The 24,418-nt window shown below is 40.9% G+C and overlaps 1 protein-coding gene across 1 annotated transcript in view; it reads right to left on the bottom strand.

Moving 5' to 3' along the window:
- WDFY2 (WD repeat and FYVE domain containing 2) overlaps positions 1 to 23,788 on the bottom strand; it is a 186,055-nt gene extending 162,267 nt beyond the window's left edge. Inside the window, exon 1 of the mRNA XM_025364419.1 lies at positions 23,000 to 23,788. Within this exon, the coding sequence (XP_025220204.1) occupies positions 23,000 to 23,601 (602 nt within the window). The 5' untranslated portion in view covers positions 23,602 to 23,788. The remainder of the gene's footprint in view (positions 1 to 22,999) is intronic.
- Between the last annotated feature and the right edge of the window lie 630 nt (positions 23,789 to 24,418).

The following is a 24,418-nucleotide window of genomic DNA, read 5'->3' as shown; positions in this document are numbered from 1 at the left end:
GTCCTCCTCTTATCAAGAGGCAGTCTATTTCTTCAACAGGATATCAGCAAACATGATCTGAGCAGAGCCTGGAGAAGTGCTGGTGCACCGAAAGTGGCCTCTTGCTACTGCCCTTCTACCATGTGAACACATCCAAGCAAGTCTACTAAAGGAAAGAGACTATGTGGCCATGCCAGCTACCCCAACCTCCCCTAAACAACTCACTGAATCTTGCACAAATTATGATTGCTGTTTTAAGTCACTAACCCTGATTTCAGAGATACTTAAGGGTGAAAAACTATAGATCTTAGAATCAATGAAATATGCTATGTTATGGAATCAGTACATAAGTAAGTATCTAAAGGGTGTTTCTAAGAGGAGAAAAGCATACAAATTTTAGGGAACAGAGTTTTTATGCCACATTTTGGCTGCTAAAGGTTATTTTTGTTTATTTTCTGGTTTTCAGTTACACTTCATATAGCTTAAGTCACTGAACAAATGGCAGCTGGTACTGAAGGGATACTGCTTTCTGCCACAGAATATTACAGCAAGATAAATTATCTTGTCCATTCAATGGGAAAGAAACTAGCAACCTCTAGAATTAAATGGTGAAAAATTATTACTTTGTTATTTAGGTAGGCAGTATGAAACATAAATTAAGAGTGACAACACTGGAAAATGTCTTTCCATTTTACTATATAAAATATATATTTATATTAAAAAGCAGAAAATACAGTGATATACTGTGTATTCCAGGACTTATTACATTTGCAACGTTTTAACTAATACAATTCTAAATACAATAATATTTACTTATTACAATATTGCATGTTTAGGCATGTTGTGACCTTCCTGTTCATATTCCATTGATATGAACAAAATGTATTTGTCAATAAAAGGTCAAACGCCAGTTTCATTGTGAAAGGTAAATTTTCCACACTGTTGCTTTTAAAATCCAAGTTCTGGATTATTACAATAGTTCCCATTTACGGTATTTGTTTCCCAAATACCTAGCTATAAAAACATCTAACCTGGATATATCACTTTAGATAAAAAAGCAATAGAAATAACAGCATAGGTAATTTCTTCTCCAAATATACAAAGAGTTACATACATTCTTGGATTATTAATCTAATGCACAGTTACTGAGGTGCTTACAACATGTCTGACGCTGTACTTGGGACCAGGGACACAAAATCCTCACCAAAAATCAAATAGAAATTTTTGAATTAGAGATACCAACTGAATTAAAGCATTTGTGTAATATCTAAAAATCCTATCATGTGCTAGGAGCTTTACGTACAACTTCTGTCCTTTAATCCTCACAACACCAGAACACATTTCTAAAATGATTTAATTTCTCTGAGGGAAGTCCCACAGCTAGTAAGTGGAGGAGCTGGGATATAGTCCAAGTAGATCTTACTGGCTTTCTTCACCATCCAACACTGCCTTTTGCTATCTCTACATTGTGCTTTTTTATTTAAAGTGAGTAGAGACTAACTGGGATTGACATTAGAATGAAAGAGAAGGAAAATCTCATAGAGTAACAATGAAAGAGGAATTGTCCTGGAAGCAACTCATCATGATAAAATGCTGGCAAAGTCCTCTTCCCATTCCCTGTAAGGCATGTGACCATTCGTTCCCAAGGAGAACATTTACAATGGCTCTTGAATCTTAATATGCTCTCTCAGAAGCACCAAATACCCTTTGCATTCTCCTTCATCACCCAGTGTGGCTTTATCATCAATGAATTCAAAATTCTAAACTTTACTTAAACTTATTTCTCTACAAAGTTCTGGGTAATAAGTTTCATGAGTAATAATTATGTAATGTGAAACTCTTCATTTTTACCAAAATTATTTCTTTCACATTCTAAATTTCTGACAGGGTGTTTTCATAATATATATTTGGTGAAAATTCTTCATATTTATACAACCCATGTCTACCATGATACTCTATTGAACTTTCACCTTTCAAGGATGGATTCTAACAACAAACACTAACATCTATTGAGTATTTATTTACCACTTATCAGGCCCCTTACTACAACTTCGTATGAATTATATCCCTTAATCCTCACAACCTTTGAGATAAATTCTATTACTAGCCTCATTTTGTACCTAAGAAAACAAAGGTCCAGGTAATGGGGCGTTGTGTGCTAACTGCTGCATATCTAGTTACAGCTAGAAAATGGTGACGTTGAACCCAGGTCTGACTCCATTGCCCGCTCTTGATCCAATGTGCTGTCCATATGTGGACACTGACCAACTTAGAGATCCAGAATCCACTCATCTTTTGAAACACAGTGAGCATCCATCTCCTTCCAAGGCCTTCCCTGATGGCCATTCCTCAGTGCCAGCTTCTGCAGCATTCTCTTTGATTGCTCTCTCACCCTCCTCCCTTTTCATTCTACGTATTTTCCCACAATATTGCATCCATCCCCAAGGCTTCAATAATCCCCACTTATCATCTAGGAAAGTAAGTCTTAAGTACCTTGCCTAAGAGCATACAGCTAAGTAAAGGTAAAGCAGGGACCATCTGACCCAATCCTTGCTCTTAATCCCTGAACTATACTACCTCTCAATAACTCTGAAATCCTTCTCAATGTGCCCTCCTGACAATGCTTCAGTTCAGGCACCACCATCATTGAGTTTAACCTTTAACTAGATCTCCCACTTTATGCCCCCCGACCCTCTATCCACAATGTCCAATGGAACTTCCTGTGATGATGAAAATGTTCTACAATCTGCACTATTCAGTACGGTAGCCATTAGCTACAAGTGGTTTCTGAGCACCTGAAATGCAGCTAGTGCCACTTAAGGATTTTTTATTTAATTTTAATTAATTTAAATGTAAACTTAAATAGCCACATGCAGCAAGTGGCTACCATACTGGACAGCACTGTCCTACGTAGTCCTCAAGTCTCTCTATCCCAAACCTTGACATTCATAATGTCTAGTGACCTTCCTTCTGAACTTGGCTTCCAGGAGTTACCCTGTAGGCTCATAATAAACTCCCCTTTCCTTAGGTTTTTTGGGACATTCCTGTTTCTTGTCTAAAAATGAAGACATAGTCTGATTCCTATGAAAATGGCCTCTTCTCTGAGTTTCTGTTTGGCAGAGGCAGAATCATAGCTGTTTCTCTCAACACATTCGGGGAATAACCTTTCAGTGGCTAATCTGAAGCAGAAATTTCTGAGGTGGCAAGATGAGGGAGGCCACCCAGATACAAATGTCTTTTCTAGTTGGAAACCTTGTCAATAAATATTATAAACTGGCATGTATTATTTTCTAAAGAAATTAATCTTTACAGCACAAAAGGCTGGCTCCAGTGCGCATTAATACTGTGCTTGCTCCTGTAAAGTTTAAAAAAAAAAAAAGTTTTTGCATTAACTTTAAAAATGTAAATATTTCACACAAAAATTGATTTCTAGCACTTCTGCAAAAATCCAGTGATCTGGAGACACTGGGTCCGCATTCCCAGATGGCAAACATCAGCTAGTGCCAAGAAGTTGCTGCCCTCTTTCATTAGGCAAACACTCCAGTGTGCCACAATCCCCCTAGTATTTCTGACACCCAGGTAAAGCATGCCACTTTACTCACTTATGTTACCTGCCTTGTGCCTAAGGCCATATGAGTCAGCAACCCCTAATAAAAAAGCTTTACAAAGATTTTTTTTTCATATCCATTATTTTGCTTAATTCTTACCAAAATCCTACGAAGAAGGAAGCATTATTCTTCCCATTTGTAAATTAGAAAAGTGGCCCTCAGAAAAATTAAGTATACATTGGAAAAGCATGGTTTTAACTCAGGTCTTATAACTCCTTCTTCCATGCTCTTTTTGCCACAAGACAATGCTTGACAATAGCCCAACAAAAAGTCTATGGTTTAAATTGCGGGCAAATTTCTTACATTAGAATGTAAAGAAAACATCCTTCAATATTTTGCTGAAAATGTCACAGAGAAAGTACGGCCAGGTTGATGTATACAGAACGTGAGAAGTCATGAGTATCTCCAGAGACAAGCCTCTCACCCTTTTACAGCACCCCAAGGAACTAACCAGGGCTTCTAACAGCTGGAAACACACAACCTGAGGCTCCTGCTGCTCCAGGCCCCACCAGGCATTACTACCTCACTATACCTGTAACCCAATCCCCCACAAGAGAACTTCTGCTACAGATGTTCTGGAATAAAAACCTTGGTAGGAAACATGCAGTGGTTGGGCTCTTACGAATTCCTCCAGCAGTTCAATATGCGGTATTTAAACAAGAGGGCAAAATAATGATTCCTGGTGGTTCCTAAAGGCAGTCAAAAATTGGGAATCTTTCTGGTATTTCCATTTGCCATATTAACGGATTAACTTTATGGTGGTCCATGGTCAAATCATTTTGTATCAGTAATAAAAGTCCCAGGCCTATATGCTTGAACTCAAGAAACCACAAGTCCCCAGGCATAAGGATTTAGATCACAGCATTCGGTCCAATCTGGAAACATGTTCCAAGCAGCAAAGGCAATCCTGCAATATAAGCAGAAGGGGCAGAGCTGGGAGTAGGGGGAAGAGTTATAAATACTTTTACAGGGTACAAAATGCAAACGGAACCCATTTGGAGAAAAAGCTACTCCTAAGCTTAAAGCATGAACACTGGTCAGATGAGTACAAAGAATTTCCCCTAACCAAAGGCCTCATGGGAGGTCATACTAGTCATTTATCTCTCCAATATCCAAATTTGTTCAATTATCAATGCGCTCAGCTAAAAAACTACAATTGCTTAAAAATAATTAAAGAATAAATGCCCTCATCATCCCTTGTAGCTAGGTGGTCTTGTGACATATTTATAAGCAGATGCGAAGCTGAAGGTCAAAGAGTCATCTTCAACCATGGGGCAGGATGAAAGCCACAAATTGGGGATAATGGAGAAGAAAGAGATTAAGAGCACCTATTTCCAGACGTTTTGTTATGTGAGAAAAATAAACCAGTAGAGTTGCTATTCTATCAATGTGCAAACATCATAGAGTGTATCTATACAAACCTATATGGTACATAGCCTACCACACATCCAGGCTGTACAGTATGGCCTATTGCTCTTAGGCTATGAACCTGTACAACGTGTTACTGTATTGAATACTATAGGCAACTGTAACACAATGGAAAGTACTTATGTATCTGAACGGATTTAAACATTGAAAAAGTTGCACTACAATGTTAAGATGGCTACAATGTCATTAGGCAATAGGAATTTTTCAGCTCCATTATAATCTATGGGACCACTGTCATACTTGCAGTCTGTTGTTGATAGAAATGTTATTATGTGACACATTAATTACACTTGGTTAGGCCACACTGAAAAAAGCCCCACCCAGCTCTTAAGTACTTCCTCAAAGACCCTGTTCCAACAACAAATGCATAGCTTTTCCTAATATAACTCAAAGTCATATCTACAATTGTATAATGCCAATACTCAGAGCAAGTAAAGAAGGGAGTTGCAAGGGTTTAAAAGGAATGTCTTAGGGGTATCTGCCCTCTTCTATTTAATTTGTATTGTCATTTGTTGATTGGCTAGCTGACTTGCTAGCCTTTCCTCTGAAAAACCAAGTTCAGCCTGTTGCGATTTCCATGGAGGCTCCATACTCGTGCCTCTGCATCTTCTTCCAGAGCGCCTCATGGAGAGGTGGCATTGTAAGGTGCAGTAGAAGGGGTGTGGAGTCCGATGAATCAGGGTACCCCTCCCCACTCTGCCTCTTCCTAGCTGCATCAGTTTCTACATCTTTCAAATGACAGTAAACTCATTGGGAGGCCAAGTTGGGTGGATCACCTGAGGTCAGAAATTGGAGACAAGCCTGGCCAACGTGGTAAAACCCCTGTCTCTACTAAAAATACAAAAATCAGCCGGGCATGGTGGCGGGCGCCTGTAATCCCAGCTACTTGGGACGCTGAGGCAGGAGAATCGCTTGAACCCGGGAGGCAGAGGTTGCAATGAGCTGAGATTGCACCACTGCACTCCAGCCTGGGCAACAAGAACGAAACTCTGTCTAAAACAAAAAAAAACAAAAAAACCCAGTAAACTACTAACTTCATACAATCATTCTTAGAATTAAATAAGAACAGGCACATAAACAGAGTAACCCAGTGTCTGGCCAATGGAACATATTCAGAAAGAGTAACCTAGTATTAATTACTATTAATATACTTGAGGCTTTTCCACTTCCTCCCTGAGATAGGATATATACTGTGCCCATATATGCTTGGCAGTCTAGTTTCATGTTATTTTTTGGATTTCAGTTGGTTAAATATATCACAAAATGCAATTTAATAATTTCATCCATCAGAAGAAAAAATATTTTGTTGAGCCATGTGCTTTTACTTGGAGTTTATAAAATATGGTTATCATATGGGGTCCACTCACCATTGCTAAAATTTGTCACATAACAATGGCTTTTGCTCAGAACACTCATACTGAAATATCTACCCATTCTTCATCTTATATCCACTACAGGAAAATAGTCCACACATCAAATCAGCAAATAAAGCAATGAGAAAATGGCCATCTGAACATTTCACCTGCAATATGAGCAGACTTCAAGGAAAATAGCAGTGAAGGTCAGGAGAAACACAAGAGTCTGTGAGTGTTCATTATTCTGCTGCCACCAAAGCAATGACCAACGATACTCCAAGCCACAAGGGCATGGGCTCATCTCATGCCCATAGGGTCCAGTAGTGGGCACCTGCTGGATTGTTTATCTTTCATCTCTTTCTGAGACATGCCCCTCCTCCCTTCCGTCCTCTCCCCATCCACAGACTGCAGCGGGGATTGCCATATCGCTGCAACATGACCCTACTTCTGGCCATAATTCCAGCGTGAACAGCTGACCCTGGCCAGACCACTGGGTTCCTTCCCAAGGAATTCTGCAATTCTGGGAGCCTGAGATCAATCTCTCCCTGCTTATCTAGACTGTAATGTAAAATTCAGGAGCAGCTGGCAGCCATGTTCTGCCATGTGGACTAAGAAAGAAACGGAGGAAGCCAGTGTGAGCAAGAGAGAATGAGGCAGATACAGAGAAACCGATGAGCAGCAGGGAGAAGAGATTTCCTGGCTGTCCGTGTGCTTCAGTCTTCAGTTCTATTCCCAAGGACCAAATGCATCCCTTGGATTCCGCAAGATACTTGAGTCTCCTACCAGGAAATGCCAGAGCTGGTTTCTGTATCAAAGAAACCTAAGGGGCTCCATTACTATATATCATTAGGAGACAACTGATTTTCAAAGTAACTCTCCCACAGTGTGACCTAATACATAACGCAAACCTGTATTGTTTCCATTTTACCTACTGTGTTCTCAGCCCTGATCTAGAGGTCTTGAGAGATACAATGATAAGGACCACAGGGCAGAAGAGGAATAATTTCAATGTGAGGCAGTGCTTTAACAAATACATGAAGAGTGTGCTAAGAGAATGCAGCTATCTGGAGATGAGGGAGGGAGAAGTAGGGAAGGAGGAAGGAAGAAGGTTTTTGTGTCACGGTGGCCACATGCAAGCACTGCAAGCCCCAGAGCAGTTTTGTTGTTTTTGTTTTTGTTTTTGTTTTTGTTTTGTAGTTCAATGGCATCTTTAACTTTCACCCACATCACAAAAGTCGAATAGTACTTCATTACGCAACTTGGAACACCTTGTTTCAATTGTCACTTTATTGCAAGATGGCAGAATTAATTACAAATTTAAACTATAACTTATAATCTTTAGTAAGGTAGCAAGTTTTAACAAAAGTAAGCTCCTTATTCAAAAGTGATCCTGGAACAACTCAAAGTCCAGAGTAAGAAGGGTGAAACACATCTGCCTGGCCAGTGGACTTAGTTCTCTCATCACACGAAAGGCAAACTTTTCATTTTTAGGAAACATATACAGTAACTTCAGTAGACAGCGATACAAAAACCTGTTGTTACATAGATCAGTTTCCATTTAGTCAGTCAACTGTTTCCAGCTGTCTCAATTGGGATAGATACGTTAATAGAGCTGGCTGTGCTTGAGCCTTCTTTGTGAGCAGCTTTACTGTGCAATGCGCTTGACAAATGTCTCCTTTTCTTGCTGTGCAGAGATGCTCTGCACTTTGTGCTTCTCCCATAATATCTCTCTGCACAGAGATATGAAAGTCAGGCAATTCTTTATAGCCTTCTATACTTTATGCAGCTATTCTCAGTAAGTAGCCTTCAAGGTTAAAGCGATGTTATTCCTCTGGGTGTCAAAAAAATAAATGGCAACTCTAAGGCTGGGAGCGGTGGCTCATGCCTATATTCCCAGCACTTTGGGAGGCAGAGGTGGACAGATCATGAGGTCAAGAGATCAAGACCATCCTGGTCAACGTGGTGAAACCCCGTCTCTACTAAAAATACAAAAATTAGTTGGGCATGGTGGCGCACGCCTGTAGTCCCAGCTACTCGGGAGGCTGAGGCAGAAGAATCGCTTGAACCTGGAAGGCGGAGGTTGCAGTGAGACAAGATCACACCACTGCACTCTAGCCTGGCAACAGAGCGAGACTCTATCTCAAAAAAAAAAAAAAAAAAAAGTAAATGACACTTCTGAACCAGTGCCTGCTGTGACTTCTCCAAATCAATCTCATGCTGAATTTGTCTGAGAAAAGCCTGCTTCACCTCTTCTAATTGGGCAATTTTTTGTTCACTGAGTTCATCAGCAAATTCTCTAATAGAGGAGAATATTTTTAATTACATAGACAAGTATCCCTACCACTGATAGAGTAGAAAAGTTCTCCAGGATAACCACATATATTTCTTTGGATAGAGAATACAAAATAAACCCATTTCTGAGTACACACAGTCCTATTACAGTGGTTTTAGGATAAAGAAATGAGGAATTCCTCAGGGATCAGGCCAAGAACTTTTCCTCCATATTCAGGAAGAGATAGTAGAGGGGTAAGACTTGGCTGCCCTGTGTGAAAGATCCTTGTTGCATGCCTCCTGGACCTAGGAGGGCTGTTTTTTTCAGAGAGGGGGCCACTGTGGCATCAGCAGAAAAGTACCAAGGCAGCAGTCTTAGCATCCCTGTGACCCTGACCTCCCAAAGCAGTTTTATTTATTTGTATTTTTATCTTTTTTTGAGACAGAGTCTCACTCTGTTTGTCCAGACTAGAGTGCAGTGGCGCAATCTCGGCTCACTGCAACCTCCACCTCCCGAGTTCAAGCAATTCTCCTGTCCCAGCACCCCGAGTAGCTGGGATTACAGGTGCCTGCCACTACACCCAGCTAACTTTTTTTTTTTTTTTTTTTTTGAGACAGAGTCTCGCTTTGTTGCCCAGACTGGAGTGCAGTGGTGCGATCTCGGCTCACTGCAACCTCCGCCTCCCAAGCCCAAGCAATTCTCCTGCCTCAGCCTCCTGAGTAGCTGGGACTACAGGCACCCCACCACCACGCCCGGCTAATTTTTTCTATTTTTTAGTAGAGACGGGGTTTCACCATGTGAGCCAGGATGGACACCCAGCTAATTTTTGTATTTTTAGTAGAGACAGGGTTTCACCATGTTGGCCCGGCTGGTCTCAAACTCCTGACCTCAGGTGATCTGCCCACCTCAGCCTCCCAAAGTGCTGGGATTACAGGCGTGAGCCACCGCACCTGCCCCCACCAAAGCAGTTTTATAAGTGAAAAGTTTAACACAGCTGAAGCAGAAATGCCCAGAGATCCATATCAGGGCATATACATTACAGCTTGTGCAAATTCTACCAGTTTTCCTTTCACAAAATCTTAAAACCCATGAGTGGGAAGGAGACTTTTCTCATCACAGCCTTCTGAATTTTGCATATACATGTACCATCAACTAATAACCACCAAGGTTGATTATTTTGTAAATGTAAATGCTAGTATCTATTTCTACCTGCTGTTTTTCATTCAAATATTCAGAATTTCATCAAGGGAAACAAACTATCAAATAAGTAATATTTTTAAAACCTTACTTCTTTTGTACTATGATTATTTAATTTCAAATTGTTGCAATCTCCTAGCTAAACTCCATTTCAAGTAGCTAAATGTTTCTGTCATTTAGATCCCATTCTCTCTGCAAATCCATCCAGGATTTGTTGCCATCATTAACCTCACTTTTCCACACACATAAGCATGAACTACTAGGCAACAAAAGCAACAGACGGATCAACTTTTTAAGCAAAAATTTTGAAAAAGCAGAAATAAGCAATGCTGGGTCCTGAAAATAGTGACTATAGCAGCATCTCTCAAAGGACAAACTTACTTGTGCAATGTGAACACAGTTCACCGCTTCAAAAGCTTTCAAGTTCAAGTTCAGTCCTTCAAGCTTAAGAATGTAGTTTCCCAATAATTATATAATGATAAGGACATCATTGAAGTTCTTATGACCAAAATATAAGAACTTCAATTATAGCCAAAGACCCTTAGAAAAGTGCCTATGAGCACTGGAAATCTCATCACAGTAATCTCAAGAACTCAATCTTTTGTTCACTGATCAATAAAGCAACAACTTGGTATATAGTATACAGTTCTTCTGGGTTCAATCCTGACAATGATCTATACTTCCACTAATTCAATAATAAGAAATTAGTGAAGAGTAAGGTAGAACATTTTAAAAAAGAAAACAAAAAATTAAAGTGAGGTGAGAGGAGGACCACACCCTGGAGAAATATAATCTACCTGTAGACAAGCCCACACAAGCCCCCAGAGTCTCAAGAGAACTTTTCTGGACCAATTCTTCTCCATATACTACACTGAACTGTGAAATCAAATTGTTCAAACTTAAAATAACTCCAACTTAAAGCTGTTGGAATTTTAACTTATTCTGAGCCTTGAGAGGAATATGGCTACGCAGCCCAAGTCACGTGGTATACAGCTGCAACTTCTGCCATTTTTTCTGTAAATAATTAAAATGCCAAGCAGCACCAGAGATAAGACCCCCTCAGATCCTTGTCCCTTCTCACGGAGTAAGGAATCTTCCCTGGAATGTAGCAATCTGTAACCAATCAAATTGCTGTGGTGTATGTTCTGGTCTTGTATGAACGATGTAATCCTGCTGGAACTTCTCTGTCTCTACCTATGTAAGTGAAACCTTAACTTCACGTTGGAACACTGACCCCATTCACTTGGAGTCAGTGTTTCCAGGTGATCATCCTCAAGCGTTGCACTCAAATAAACTGTACTTAAATCATATTTTCTGAATCTCATTATTTAAGGTTGACAGAACCTTTTCAGACTGAGTGAACTTTACTTTCTCAAACTTTGCCCTATCCTATCCACATCAAGCTCAAAGATTTATATTTTGCACATCTGATGTGACAGAAATTTCCCAAATGGAAGCTCAATAAGAAAAATAAATCAGAAAAGTCACACTGCAACCAAACTCCAAACCAATTGAATCCATTCAAACAGCATGCCAATTCAGCTAACTACGTATGCAGATTAACCTCCTTAATTTAATTTTCTAGATAAAAAATATTCATCCTTCAAAACTGTTTAACAATCTAAGCTTTGACATGTAAAGAGAATTAATTAAACCATTCAAATATAAATTCAAAAATATCCCCCAAATCAAAATATAATGAAATAAATTAGCCATTCCAACACTCCTTCTCCCCCAATGAACAGTGAAACAGGTTACTGAGATTCTAACAAGGCATGTAAACTGATTCCAGGAATATTAATCCAGATGCACAAAATAAAAAGCAACAATGTAATTTAAGCTTTTCTAAAACTAGAATTTAAATGTATTTAAATACGAAGTGGCAGAGCAAAGAGTCAAACCCAGGCTTCTCTGACTCCAGTCCCTGGCCCCCCAAAAAATGCCTCCAGACAGGGAATCAGGGTAAACGCCATCCTTAATTTACCAATACCCACCTTTATTTTTATATTTACTGGGTACATCAGCATCTGTTATAAAAGCTGTCTTGATTTTTTATGTATATGCTTCCTCCCTTGGCCCACACCTAAGTTTCTAGAAACATGAGCTTTCTGGCTATCTTTTGATTTCCTTTTTTCTTTCTCTTCTTCTAAATATCAAAAAAGCTCTAACTACTTAGTCCAAAAAAGGGGAAGCATTTCAGATTTTCGATGAAGGCTTTCTGGGTCTCACGTGCTGCTTTCCCACCGGCAGGCAGCCATGGCAGCATACCTTCACCTCTCACAGCCAGCTCAGAGGACCTTAGCCCCGGCAGGCACAGCAGGAGCAAGGGGTCCGCAGGAGGTAATTTCATGGCTTGGCACAGCTCCGTCTTCCCATGTGTCAAGAGAAGCTGGCAATCTGGATGTTTATGTGAAGTCCATATGTTTAAACCTTGCCGACAAATTCAAAACTTCTAAAAACACTGTGTGTGGACCACTCTAAATCTGTCCAAGGGTGGACTTCAGTCTGCTAGTTGCCAGTTTATAATGCCTAAGCTTCTGGTTAAGAACAGTTTAGTTAAACTTTTATCCTTCCCTAAATATATTCCTTATGGAAGCCATGGAAGATAAAACCCTTGCTGTCCAGGAGACCAGTGGGGACAAAGGACACACCATTTCAGGGCAAGATAGCAAATGAAGAGAGAGAGAGAAGCCTGCAAAGGAGAACACAGCACCCACCCACCACACACCTCTCCTTACCACTGGCTGTCACAGGGCAAATTTGGAAAGTGGTGGTACAAAGATGACAGAGTTAACCTCACCCTTCTATATTAGAGAAGAAAAAAGGGGCTCAGAACTCTATAAAAACAAAAAACAAGTTCAACAGCCCAAACTCTGTATATCCAAAGTGAGTTTCAAAATAGTCTTAATGGAACCACGGCAACAGAAAAAGCTTACCTGCTTAGAGGTGTGCTGGTGTTATAAACAAAAAATAAAACAAACTTTGACTGAGCACCATCGATGCTCCAAGTGCTGCAGGTGCTGCAGGAAGATCATCTTATGTAAATCTCCCAACAACACTAGAAAGAGTCATTATTCCCAATTTGCAGACACGGAAACTGAGACTGTAAAATCCTAAGGCTTTGGAAAGAGCCAATATCTGATTCCTTTCCCATTAGCCAGATGACCTGGCCAGAGAGATTAGGGCTATCATTGCAGACACATAATGGCAAGAAGTCAAGAAAAACTCATTAGCTACAATAATTAAAAGTGTAGAACTGGCACTAAAAGAGGCAAAGAGATTCCCTAAGACACAGCAGAGGCCACAGCAGGCCCTGTTGATTATGAGAACTTAAAGTTTGTGACAAAATTAGTTTCACAAATAAATACAAAAGAAAATATAAGGACCACTCAATAAGTAATGTTGAAATAATTAACAGCAAGTTTCAGGAAAATCAATTTATACTTCCCAAATTATGCCACTTAATGAAATACACTTCAAACAAATCGAAAAGTTATTTTTTCATCAAATTATATAACTAAGATGAAAGAAAAATGAGTATCACTGGCTCTCCGGGCAAAGTGTTACTTTCAAAAATTAGGAGTTACAGAAGAAATTTCAATTATTAAAAAAAAGGTGTGTGGTGGCACACACCTGTAGTCCCAGTTATTCAGCAAGCTGAGGCAGGAGGTTCACTCGAGCCCAGAAGTTCTGGGCTATAGTGCGCTATGCTAATCAGGTGTCCACACTAAGTAAGACGCCAATATAGTGACCTCATGTGAGCTGGGGACCACCAGGTTGCCTAAGAAGGGGTTAACTGGCCCAAGTCAGAAACAGAGCATGTCAAAACTCCCTTGCTGATCAGTAGCGGGAATGTGCTTCTGAATGGCCACTGCACTGCAGCCAGAACAACATGGTGAGACCCTGTCTCTTATTTTAAAATTGTTTAAATAAATAAATTTTGAGAGCTAAACTTAAAAGTAAATGTTTTCTATATAAAAAATGAAAAGGCAAACAACAAAATGTAAGGTATATCTGGATATATAACAGGCCTGGGGTTAATATTCTTACTATAGCTATAGAACACATGTAAAAGAAATTAAGAAGAACCAAAAGACTTCAATTGAGAAATGGACAAAGGACAGAAACAGACAACTCAAAAAGGAAAAATAACTAGAAATAAATGAACAGAAAAATATTCACTGACTGTCAGCCAAAAAAATACAAATAAACATCAATAAAGTGCCACCATTTATCAAGCAAATCATGAAAAAGAATTTTAAAATAATAATATCCATGGCTGGTCAGGTATGGCAAAACTAATATTCTCATATGCATACATAACTATAAGCATTTTAAAGTGGCATAAACTTTTTGGAAAATAATATGGCAATCTTCTTACAATCTTTCCTAAAGAAATAATCAAAAAACTCAGAGTGGGGGATAGAAGGGGACACCTGTACATGTAACAATGTTCATTGTAACATTTATAAAACTGAAAATAATGTAAATAAATAGGGAAAAGATAAATTATGATGTAGTGACTAGATTACCAGTACCTTGAGAGCAGGATATGTCTTGTTCACGATGGGAGATCAGGGGCCAAGTATATACAGCATAATCATTAAATAAATATGAGTGAATACTGAAGGAAAGCAAAAATATAAGGCTACTTAAAATGATGGTTAAAATCTAGGTAGGTGCTGGCAAAAGTTTAAGTGAGGGCAAGAACATAAAAGTGTGTTACAATCGTATTTTTGAAAACTGCATTAGAAAAACTGCTAGAAGGAAATATATGAAATACTAACAGTCATTGTGCTAAGGGGTTTATGAGCACTAATTCTTTATTGTGGTTATTATCTTTTATTTATTTATTTGTTGTAGAGACAGGATCTTGCTATCTTGCTCAGGCTGGTCTTGAACACCTGGCCTCAAGCCAGTGCTCCCACCTCAGCCTCCCAAAGTGCTGAGATTATAGGTGTGAATCACCATGTCTGGCCTATTATCTTTATTTAAAATGTAAACACACTCCAGAGTGATTATTATGATAATTATTTAAAATTTAAGTTGATCCTTAGAAATCAGAGAAAAGATAATTTAATAACCAATGGAAAATACATAAAATCTCTAAATAGCTCTGTATTATAAGTAAATCTGCCCAGCTAAAAAGAAAAGCATAGTCACACAGAGAAGTCAGCAACTGACATTTATTATTTATTTTTATTTTATTTTATTTATTTTTGGGTTTTTTTGTTGTTGTTTTGTTTTTTGTTTTTTGTTTTTTTTGAGATGGAGTCTCCCTCTGTTGCCCAGGCTGGAGTGCACTGGTGGTACAATCTCGGCTCACTGCAACTTCCGCCTCCCGGGTTCAAGCGATTCTCCCGCCTTAGCCTCCCGAGTAGCTGGGATTACAGGTGCCCACCACCATACCCAGCTAATTTTTGTATTTTTAGTAGAGACAGGGTTTCGCCATGTTGGCCAGGCTGGTCTCGAACTCCTGACCTCAGGTGATCCACCCACCTCAACTTCCCAAAGTGCTGGGATTACAGGCGTGAGCCACCCCACCCGGTGACATTCATAATTTAGATGTGATGTATCATTTCTGAGTCCTAACTCAGTAATAAATAACAGGAAGCCAAAATGAAGACACTCAAACAATAGCAAATGCTCAATTTGGTACATTCCTACTTTTTTTCTGAGCCCTCTCTGGCTCTGGGCTAAAAGGCTTTAGAACAGTTATCTCTCGATTTGAAGGCTTCCAGTCAGTCTGGGTCAATTCTATAATGTCAGTGGGAATTTCAGAAAAGCAGGCCAGGTCAGAGGTGGGGTAGGCTAGTAGGGTTAAGGTCCCCAAGTCGAATTACATTTTCATCTTCTAAAAAACCGAAACTACATAACGGGAGAAAAAGAAGGTACGAAACATTACCAGTCCTTCTAAAGCTCTGTAGTAATTCAAACTGTTGTTCACAACCCTCTAGTTAGTCACAAAATTGAAAGGGTCACAACTAGGATCTTATAAGGGCTGCAACAGAACAGAAAATGGTGTGCATGTCACATTAAGAGGATACCATTTCATAAAACCTTTGTTTCTATCATATGTGTGTATATGTGTGAAAGAGTATGTCAGCGTAGCAATGCTAACTATATTTTTTACTATGATTTGTGGTCAAAAAAATTTCCAAAGCATTCATTTAGATAACCCAGACCCTGACTTGGGTGCTAGAAAACCACCCAGAGATAAATTGTTTGAAACTAAAGGACTGGTCTAGAAGTAGGAATGTAGTGAGTCCAGTTCAACTGGGTGTTAGGCACTAACACAAAACAAATACTTCTTAATATTTCATCCAGGAATAAATACCCGCTGCCAACCAAAGGCTCCAGAAAGCATCGTTTTACGGTTGCACCATGAGGTGCTGACAGTTTCACACAAGTATGCTGCTTTTTCCCTAATGCGTGCTTTCCTCCACTTGAGATTTTAGGATGATATGGTTGCGGAGACTACTTATCTAGTCACTACAGAAGCACATTACAGTACCAGAGTCATAGCTAGGAAATCTAACCCCCTCCTTTGCCAGATGGACAAACTGAGGCTTAGAGTGATGAAATGCCCCAGGAAATGCCAAGGTCAATGCCAAGTAGAGCTGCGATCAGACTCCCAGTCCCAGTTCTTTTCCGAGAATCCTTAAATTAAAGGCACAGGAGAGCATAAAGCAACACTCCCTGCCAAGAGACAAGCAGATAACATTTTCTTTTCTTTTTTGGTCTTACTGGTTAGTTTATTATACTTCTCAATTAATTTTTACTAAGGACTAAATAAAATATTTGGATGAAGAGGCCCCCTGTCCTTAAATTTTAAAAAAGTTTTTAAAGAGTTAATAAGACTGCTTGCTGAAGCTGCACAAGGGGAGGTTTTTTGTTTGTTTGTTTGTTTTTGTTTGTTTCTCTATCGGGGAATTTCTAGGTTAATTGTAACACTCTCCTTGGGAGACCTACTCATATAAAAATAAAGCAGTGTGATCTCTTTTTGAATTCTTTCTATTCTGACAATAGTTGAGAAGAAAAGCTTGGTAAGGTAGTCATTCTCTTCTCAGATAAGTATATACTATACACAATTTAGTTTAGTGTTACAGATATCAACAAATCACCAACTGCAGTAGTCTTAAACCACAATCTACTTATTGATTTCTAAATGCCACAAAGTGTTGTAATTTCCCCCGAACTGTTATTTTTAATGACATGAAGATGATTCTCCATGCTTTCTCAAAGCCAAATGCAAAGTGAAAACAGACAGCCAGAGAAAGATGCTACGCAAGTAAAAACTCACATTTCCTTTTCTAAAGTTTTGATTTTGTTTGTTTGGAAAAGGCCATCTCTCTAAAGTTTCTTCTAGCTACTTAAATCCTATGATTTTTTACCTATATTTCTTTTTCAAAATAAGATTAGTAACACTTGAGGTGTAAGACAGATGGTCAGGATTTCATGATTTAAAAATCACTCATTTTAAGAGTGTCGGAATTGCCACCCTAACTTTCCCATAGTGTTGCAATATCTGGATGAATATATACTGATTAAGATCTGTGAAGTCCTGGACAGACTCTGGTTTGATAATATAAAAATAGGAAATTCAGAACTGTCAGGAGCTCTGGGATCACTTGAAGCTAATCCTACTCTAGTAAGCCTCCTCAAATAAGCTTTCCCATAGTGATCTTTCCTTAAAAAGTCAGTCTGTTTCTGACCTTTAGAGACACAGAGACAGCCTGTTTCCAGAAAGATTTGCTAGCATGAAGAGAGTGCTTCATGTTTTGAATTCGGAGTAAAGGTCTAATTTTCCACAATTATACAGGACAAGTTCCCTCTTCCGGACCTTGAAATCCACAATTATTACCACCAAGTGACGAGTCTCAAGTGCGCAGTGGAAAGTGTATTAATTTTATGCTATTAGAGACTTCACACACTCAAAAATTAGTTTAGATGGATTCTAATTTTGCTGACTTCAGAGCCCTCACTCCCTCACTCTGAAGAGTCCTCAACTTTCAGAACTGTGCTTGGCACTGTAAAACTTTGATTTGCATTTCTTATGAAAATTGTGCAAATGTTATAAAATACATGGTACATAAAACTCTATCAGGAGCTCAACTGAACTGCACCAAGGTCTAATTATCAGTTAAACTAATGGTTGAAGCAGAGAACTGAGATAGTGCAATTTCATAATACAAAGAATTAATGGTAAATGAACCAATACTATGAGGATACATAAGACGAAATAAAATTTTAACTTTTTTTTTTCAGGAAATAGTCAAGTAGTCATGGCCACTTCGAATCATAGTAATTTAGAGTTGGAAAAAAAAGGCCCTTGAAGTAGAAAAAAATCCAACCCCCTTGTTCCAGCCCATTCCCACTCCCATCCCATATTGTACTGTTGGTCACCCCGGCTTCTCAGGCTCAACTTAAATACCTTTGCTGACAGAATCGCACAACATCCTCAGGTCCATTTCAATTCAAAAAGTGATCACCAATCATTGCTTAATTCATTCAAGGAACATATAATGCCTATCTCCTTTGTGCTAGGCATTGGGAGTCAGATTTCTATATATTGGGATAAAAATCTCACCCCCCTCTTAACAATTGTTTGTGCTCTGCCCTCAGGACTTAGAGAGAACACAGCTAACTATGTTGTATAAATTGGCCCTGAATAAAGTCATAATATAAAAAGGCAGTTCCCCATATCGCCCTCGCCAGTACCTTTCTTCCCTATAGTTCTCTCTCTCACAGCCTCCTTCTCCACACCCTACCACCAACACAGGCCTTTTTATCCAGAAAAAGAACCCTGAAATCTTTCATCCAACGGGTTCAGTACTTTTTGCTATCAGAGTCACTCTTCCTGCAGGCACTAATTTCCAGATTCCTCAAAATGTGAGGACACTGAGTGCTGAGTTCTGAACTCAAGCCAATTGGTTCCGTTGTCTACTCTTAATCAGGACATTCTAGTGCTTCTTAATGAATGGGAGTTTTCTTGCCTCCTCTATCTAAAATGCCCTTTCCTCCACAGGAAAGGCTTTTTCACAAGAACTCCTACTCACCCTGCAACACCCATCCGTAGAAGAGATTATTGGTGTTTTCTAACCACAAGCAGGAGGTTCATTGGCAACCCCAGAGGACAATGTTTGTACCTGCTGTTAACTCCTAGGGAGGGAATGATTTCCCATAATTGCCTAATAGAAACTACCTAGTTACTGAAAATCTCTGTATGAATGCTAAGATTACTGACTTGTGTTGATATGCTTATAAAGAACTTATGAAGATACAAAGGTCTGCATGGGACTGGGTCCCACCAGGAGAGAGGTCCCTCCTGGATTTCATCACTTGAAGAGGCTGCCACTAAACAAAGGAGCCCCTGCTAAGCTGTAGACTAAACATAAGTCTTGACCAAAACAGAGTGGAGATATCTGAAAGGAAGCTCCTAGGCAGGGAATGCTAAAATGGCATTCACTCAGAAAAGACAGTCCAAAAAGAAGTGGGGAAATGAGGTATCCAAAGTGTCAAAGTTTGGTATGCCCTTTGGGTATATAACCCAACTACAACTAAGGCAAAGATAGACTCAGACAAGGATGGAGAGTTTCTGAAACAGGCTCTGTACTATGGTAGCACCAGAAATCTATATTTGTAAATCAGATTGTATTTATATTTCTTCTATTCCTTTATATTTCCTCCATTGATAATGAGTAAAGTTCAAGGCTGTTTGAACTCAGGTAAAAGGAACTTGAAGGCAAGAGTTTTTATCCACTCTTGGGCTTGAAGACATGAGTATTATCAGGCCACTATTGAGGGCAATTTGAGTGAAAGAATTCTCCAAAGGGAGGTAAAATTTAGGGGACAACATGGATTGTGGAATCCAGCCATTCTTCCCCATCTGCAAATTCTCTTTCCAGTACTAAATCTTGGAAGTAGTAGTTTTGTTTTTATTAAGCAATGTTCTTCTAAAATTCCTCCACTAAATTGTGAGCATCTTGAAAGGATCTTATCATTTTCATCATTACCATGTACGCATGTGACTGGAACACAGTAAGTACTCAAATGTTTGTTGACAGAATAAATGAAGCAATTCATGGACTTTCGGCGTTTCGAAGCACTCTAAAGTCCACCTTGTCCAGTACTTTTCCTACAAGTGTATATTTGTCCACGTAAGGCTTTCATAGGTCATCATATAATTAATTCAACAAATATCAACTAAAAGCCTACAATAGTTAAGATGCTGTGCTTTCTGGAACAGCAACAAAACACATCAGTCACTGATACAACAAATGTGTATTAAGGACCTATTGCATGCCAGGTACCATGTCAGGCCCTAATGATGATACAATGAATAAGACACACAAAGCTCCTTAGGGAACTCACAGACGAGAAAATAAAATGGACATGAAGCATATACTGTATAACACTGTTTAAAATGGAAAATGTTATGTGTTTTCAAAGGCACACGTAAAGGCAATGAAAAAGTCAAAGGTCAAAAAGATGAACCAGGGTTTCATAAGAATTTATGGAACACGGCCATTCAGGTATGGGACATTACTTGCGGCTTTAACCTTAAGAGTTCAGGAATGGAGATTACTAGTTTCTAGCCAAAGCAGTGAATGGTAATGGCTTTGTAGGTTGTGATGAAAATCAATATTCCATTTTCATATATTTAGCATTATATCAAGTGACATTAACATTGAATTTTGGAAAGCAAGAAGATAGATCAATTCTTCTAATGAAAACCATAACCAAAACTGAGCTCTAAATAACAAAGTTATGTTCATGTTTGAGTACATGACCCAAAGAAGCAGACTTGTCAACTTGAATAATAAAAAATGTATATTAATAATAATTCCAGGCCGGGCGCGGTGGCTCAAGCCTGTAATCCCAGCACTTTGGGAGGCCGAGACGGGGGGATCACGAGGTCAGAAGATCGAGACCATCCTGGCGAACACGGTGAAACCCCGTCTCTACTAAAAAATACAAAAAAAAAAAAAAAAAAAAACTAGCCGGGCGAGATGGCGGGCGCCTGTAGTCCCAGTTACTTGGGAGGCTGAGGCAGGAGAATGGCGTAAACCCGGGAGGCGGAGCTTGCAGTGAGCTGAGATCCGGCCACTGCACTCCAGCCCGGGCGACAGAGCGAGACTCTGTCTCAAAAAAAAAAAAAAATAATAATAATAATAATTCCAGGCTTATGGGTAAACCTTATTTAACAGTAACTCCATGACAAAATAATTCCTGTTATTTACACTGTAAACTAGGAAAGTGAAAATTAGGCTAAGATATAGCTAAACATTGCATTTCTTTCATCCTATAATAAAATAAAATTTATTCTTCAGTTTCATTCATATACACTACTTCAGCGTCTCCAAACACTTGAAAATATACCCCAGTAAAGCTGTTTACTTCAAGGTAAATGTAGTGAAATGGGAATCAGAAGTTTCAATACTATAATAACAACTTAATATTAAAGGAGCTTAGGCTGGTCTGAAGGTAGTTTTATTATCTCAATTGTTCACAGTCAGTTACAGATTGAACTCCTTGTTCTATTCTTCTCCCCTTCTCACTACCATACTTGACTAGTCTTAAAAAAATAAATAAATAAAATATTAAAGGAGCTTAGGTTTAACTACCTTTCTCCTTTTCTTGATTCCATAAACTTGCATATGAATTTTCCACAGCAGTTAGAAATTGATTAGTTCCATCTCCAGTAGTTACAGACTGGGAAAGTGACATCTACCAATATATTCCTTCAATATATTTTATGGAATATATCCCATAAAAACAATACTGTGACAAAGAATTTCTAGGTCCAGAAGCAGTCTTTTTAATAAAATTTTGCCTTTATGGAAAAAAATCAAACTTTCTTGTAAAGCTTCTCTGCGAATTTCAAAAGGGTCCTACATCCATGTACTCCATTTCAGCCATGAATTTCTTCTGTTCATTGCAGAATGCTTGCTGGTGTATGTTTACAATGTTTTCCATTGGATCTGCATTGGAAATTAATCAGGCGCCATTTGTATCGAGCATGATGTAGACAAGAATATGTCATTAATATACTTATCCTAATTACACTGAATAAGACATGAACAAACCTATCAAGCTCAATTTTTGAGGCCACACACTATGCAAAGTGCTGAAACGACTATAAAGACAGCAATGAGCACTTTGTTGCTTAGCCTCTCAATTTTGAGAGTCACCAAGAAAGGACACTTTACCTCTGCATGATTTGAACTTATATTAAGAAAACCTACCTACTGTAAAACCCCTGTGTTATGTACCTCTACAGTGTTCTTTTTTAAGAATACTTATATGGATTTTAGCAGAGAAACAATTCCAGACATTATCATAACACTATCTTCAAGCAACATTCCTCTAGAAATTAGCTTCATCAGCTTTATTTCTGCAATTATTAAAGGACACTCAGTTAAAGCGAAAACGCAAAACAGGGAGAATACGTGAAGGCAGAACAACTAGTTCCACTTCTGCAAATTAAGCAAAATTAAGTAAAAATAAAGGAAACAGGCAAAGGGAAGGAACTCAAGAGCTATTTGCAGCAGTGATCCGTTACAAGTTCTACGTGCTTCTCCTTGAGTTCCAAGAGATAAGGAGGGGAAAGGAGAGAAGGCACCACACAGAAGCCTAAACTTACTCTTGGCACAACTTAGAATATTCACTGAATTCAGCCTAAGATGTCTGGGCTATCTGGATTCGGTGGGAATGTCTGGGAGAAGGGAGTGGCATTTGCTTTCTCCGTTTGAAACCCTGGGAGCTGTAGCAGAGAGTACCCCAACCCCTTGGTTATCTTGCAGAGGAGGCTCAGGGCATCGTTTCCCAAGCACACACCTGCAGGGCCGGGCGGCTTCTCCCTTTTTCCCTCCTGTCCTCAGGGATGGACCAAAGTCCCGACGGCGCACCGTTACCCCGAGGGCCACCTGGCTCCCGCAAGGGTGAAGCCGGAGCGCACTCCGCCGTCCCAGCTCCCCGAGCCACGCAGCGGAGGCTGCGCGCAGCTGGACACCGGCACCGCCAAGAGGCGCATTACAGTAAAACTTGGGGGAGCAAGTCTACACTCGCGCCGACGCGGAGGCACAGCCCCTGACGCGGGCTCGGGGACCGTCGGCCCGTCCCGCCCCTCCTCGCGGCAGAAGGGCAGCAGTCCATACCTGTCCTCCGAGACGCTGATGACGCCCTCCTCTTTGGGCACGATCACGGCCATATTCACCACCTCCTGGGACCCCTCCATCCGCTGCAGCAGGATCGGCTTGCGGGTCAGAGGCTTGGGCTGGATCTCCGCCGCCATCGGAGGAGGGGGCGCGCCTGGGGCGCCGCCGCCAATCGCGCCGCGGGGCCGGGCTGAGGAGACTGCTGGGGCACGGACACAGGTTGAGACAGAGACTCTGGCTGGCCGGAGCGGAACGCCGGAAACCGGCGAGCATAGCCTGGCCTCCTCTCTCGGGAACGACTCCGCGCTCCCTGCTTCAGGCACCAAAACCGCCACGACCGGGATGCAAGCCGGCGCCACTACCAGAGGAGGGGGCGGAGAGCCGGAGGGGCGGAGCCTTGTGGGCGGGGCCTGCCGCAGGGGGGTGGCCGCTGGTGGGCGCGAGGGCGGGTCCACTTCCGGGAGGGTGGTGAAGGAGGAGGGGAAACCTGGAGCAGGAGGCGGGGATCTGGTGTCCCAGTGCGCGTGCGTCAGTCCCCCTCGCCCGTTTTTCCCCCCCCCCCTCCGCGGCTCCCCGGGCGCTGCAGCACCACTAGGACGCATGCGCTTTGCGTTCCCCGCGGTCTTCTCTCTGCCTCCCACACCCAAGGTTTAGTCCCCTCCCTCTTTAACCTCCCGTGAACGCGCGTATACACACCCCTGGGGACGCGCTTGCCGGAGGCCACGCCCCTTCGAAATTCCCTGAAAAGAGGGCGGAGGCGGGGCGGGGAAAGGAGCGCCTCAGCAAGACCGGAAAGAGAAGAGGCCTGCAGGAAGGAAAGAAGCACAATTAGTTGGGACGTGACTGGGCATGCGCGCGGGGTACCTGGCCTAGCGGTCTTAACAATGAAGCGCGGCGGGAGGCCGCTTACAGCTCCCAACATGCACCAGGCCCAAGCTGCCGGATGGCACCCAGTGGCCTCCTGGGAGTCGTAGTTTCTTGGAGCCTCCGCCCCCTTGTCCTGGAATGACCTATCGCCCACTTCTCTGGGCTGTGGGCCTGGGGAGCTCAGCGGCCTCCAGAGCCATTGGCCAAGTCAGGACCCGGACTTGCCTCTATGGGAACTGAGGAGCAGCCCCCGGCTGAGCAGGACGTCACCACTCCTAGGATCAGGCTGATGCTCGGAATAGTGGCACGGAAGGGACATGGAAAGGAGAGAATCTTTCATACAGATATCTTCAAGGGAGCCCAGAGATCATCTGGGGTGTCTATCGCCTCGTTTTCTTAGATGGCTAAATTACTCAGCCAAGGTTACTTTAGTGCAAAGTTAGGGCTAAACAACCCCTCCTTCCTTCCAGACTTGAACCCAGTCCCCTAGTGCTGGCTTCTTTCCATTTCCCCAGCAATCCAGCCTTTTTAGCTTGCTCCGAACACAATGGA

Source organism: Theropithecus gelada, chromosome 17 (assembly GCF_003255815.1).
Source record: "Theropithecus gelada isolate Dixy chromosome 17, Tgel_1.0, whole genome shotgun sequence".
Taxonomy (NCBI): Eukaryota; Metazoa; Chordata; class Mammalia; order Primates; family Cercopithecidae; genus Theropithecus; species Theropithecus gelada.
Note: the sequence above shows the minus strand (reverse complement) of the source record. Positions and strands in the feature narration are given on the sequence as shown.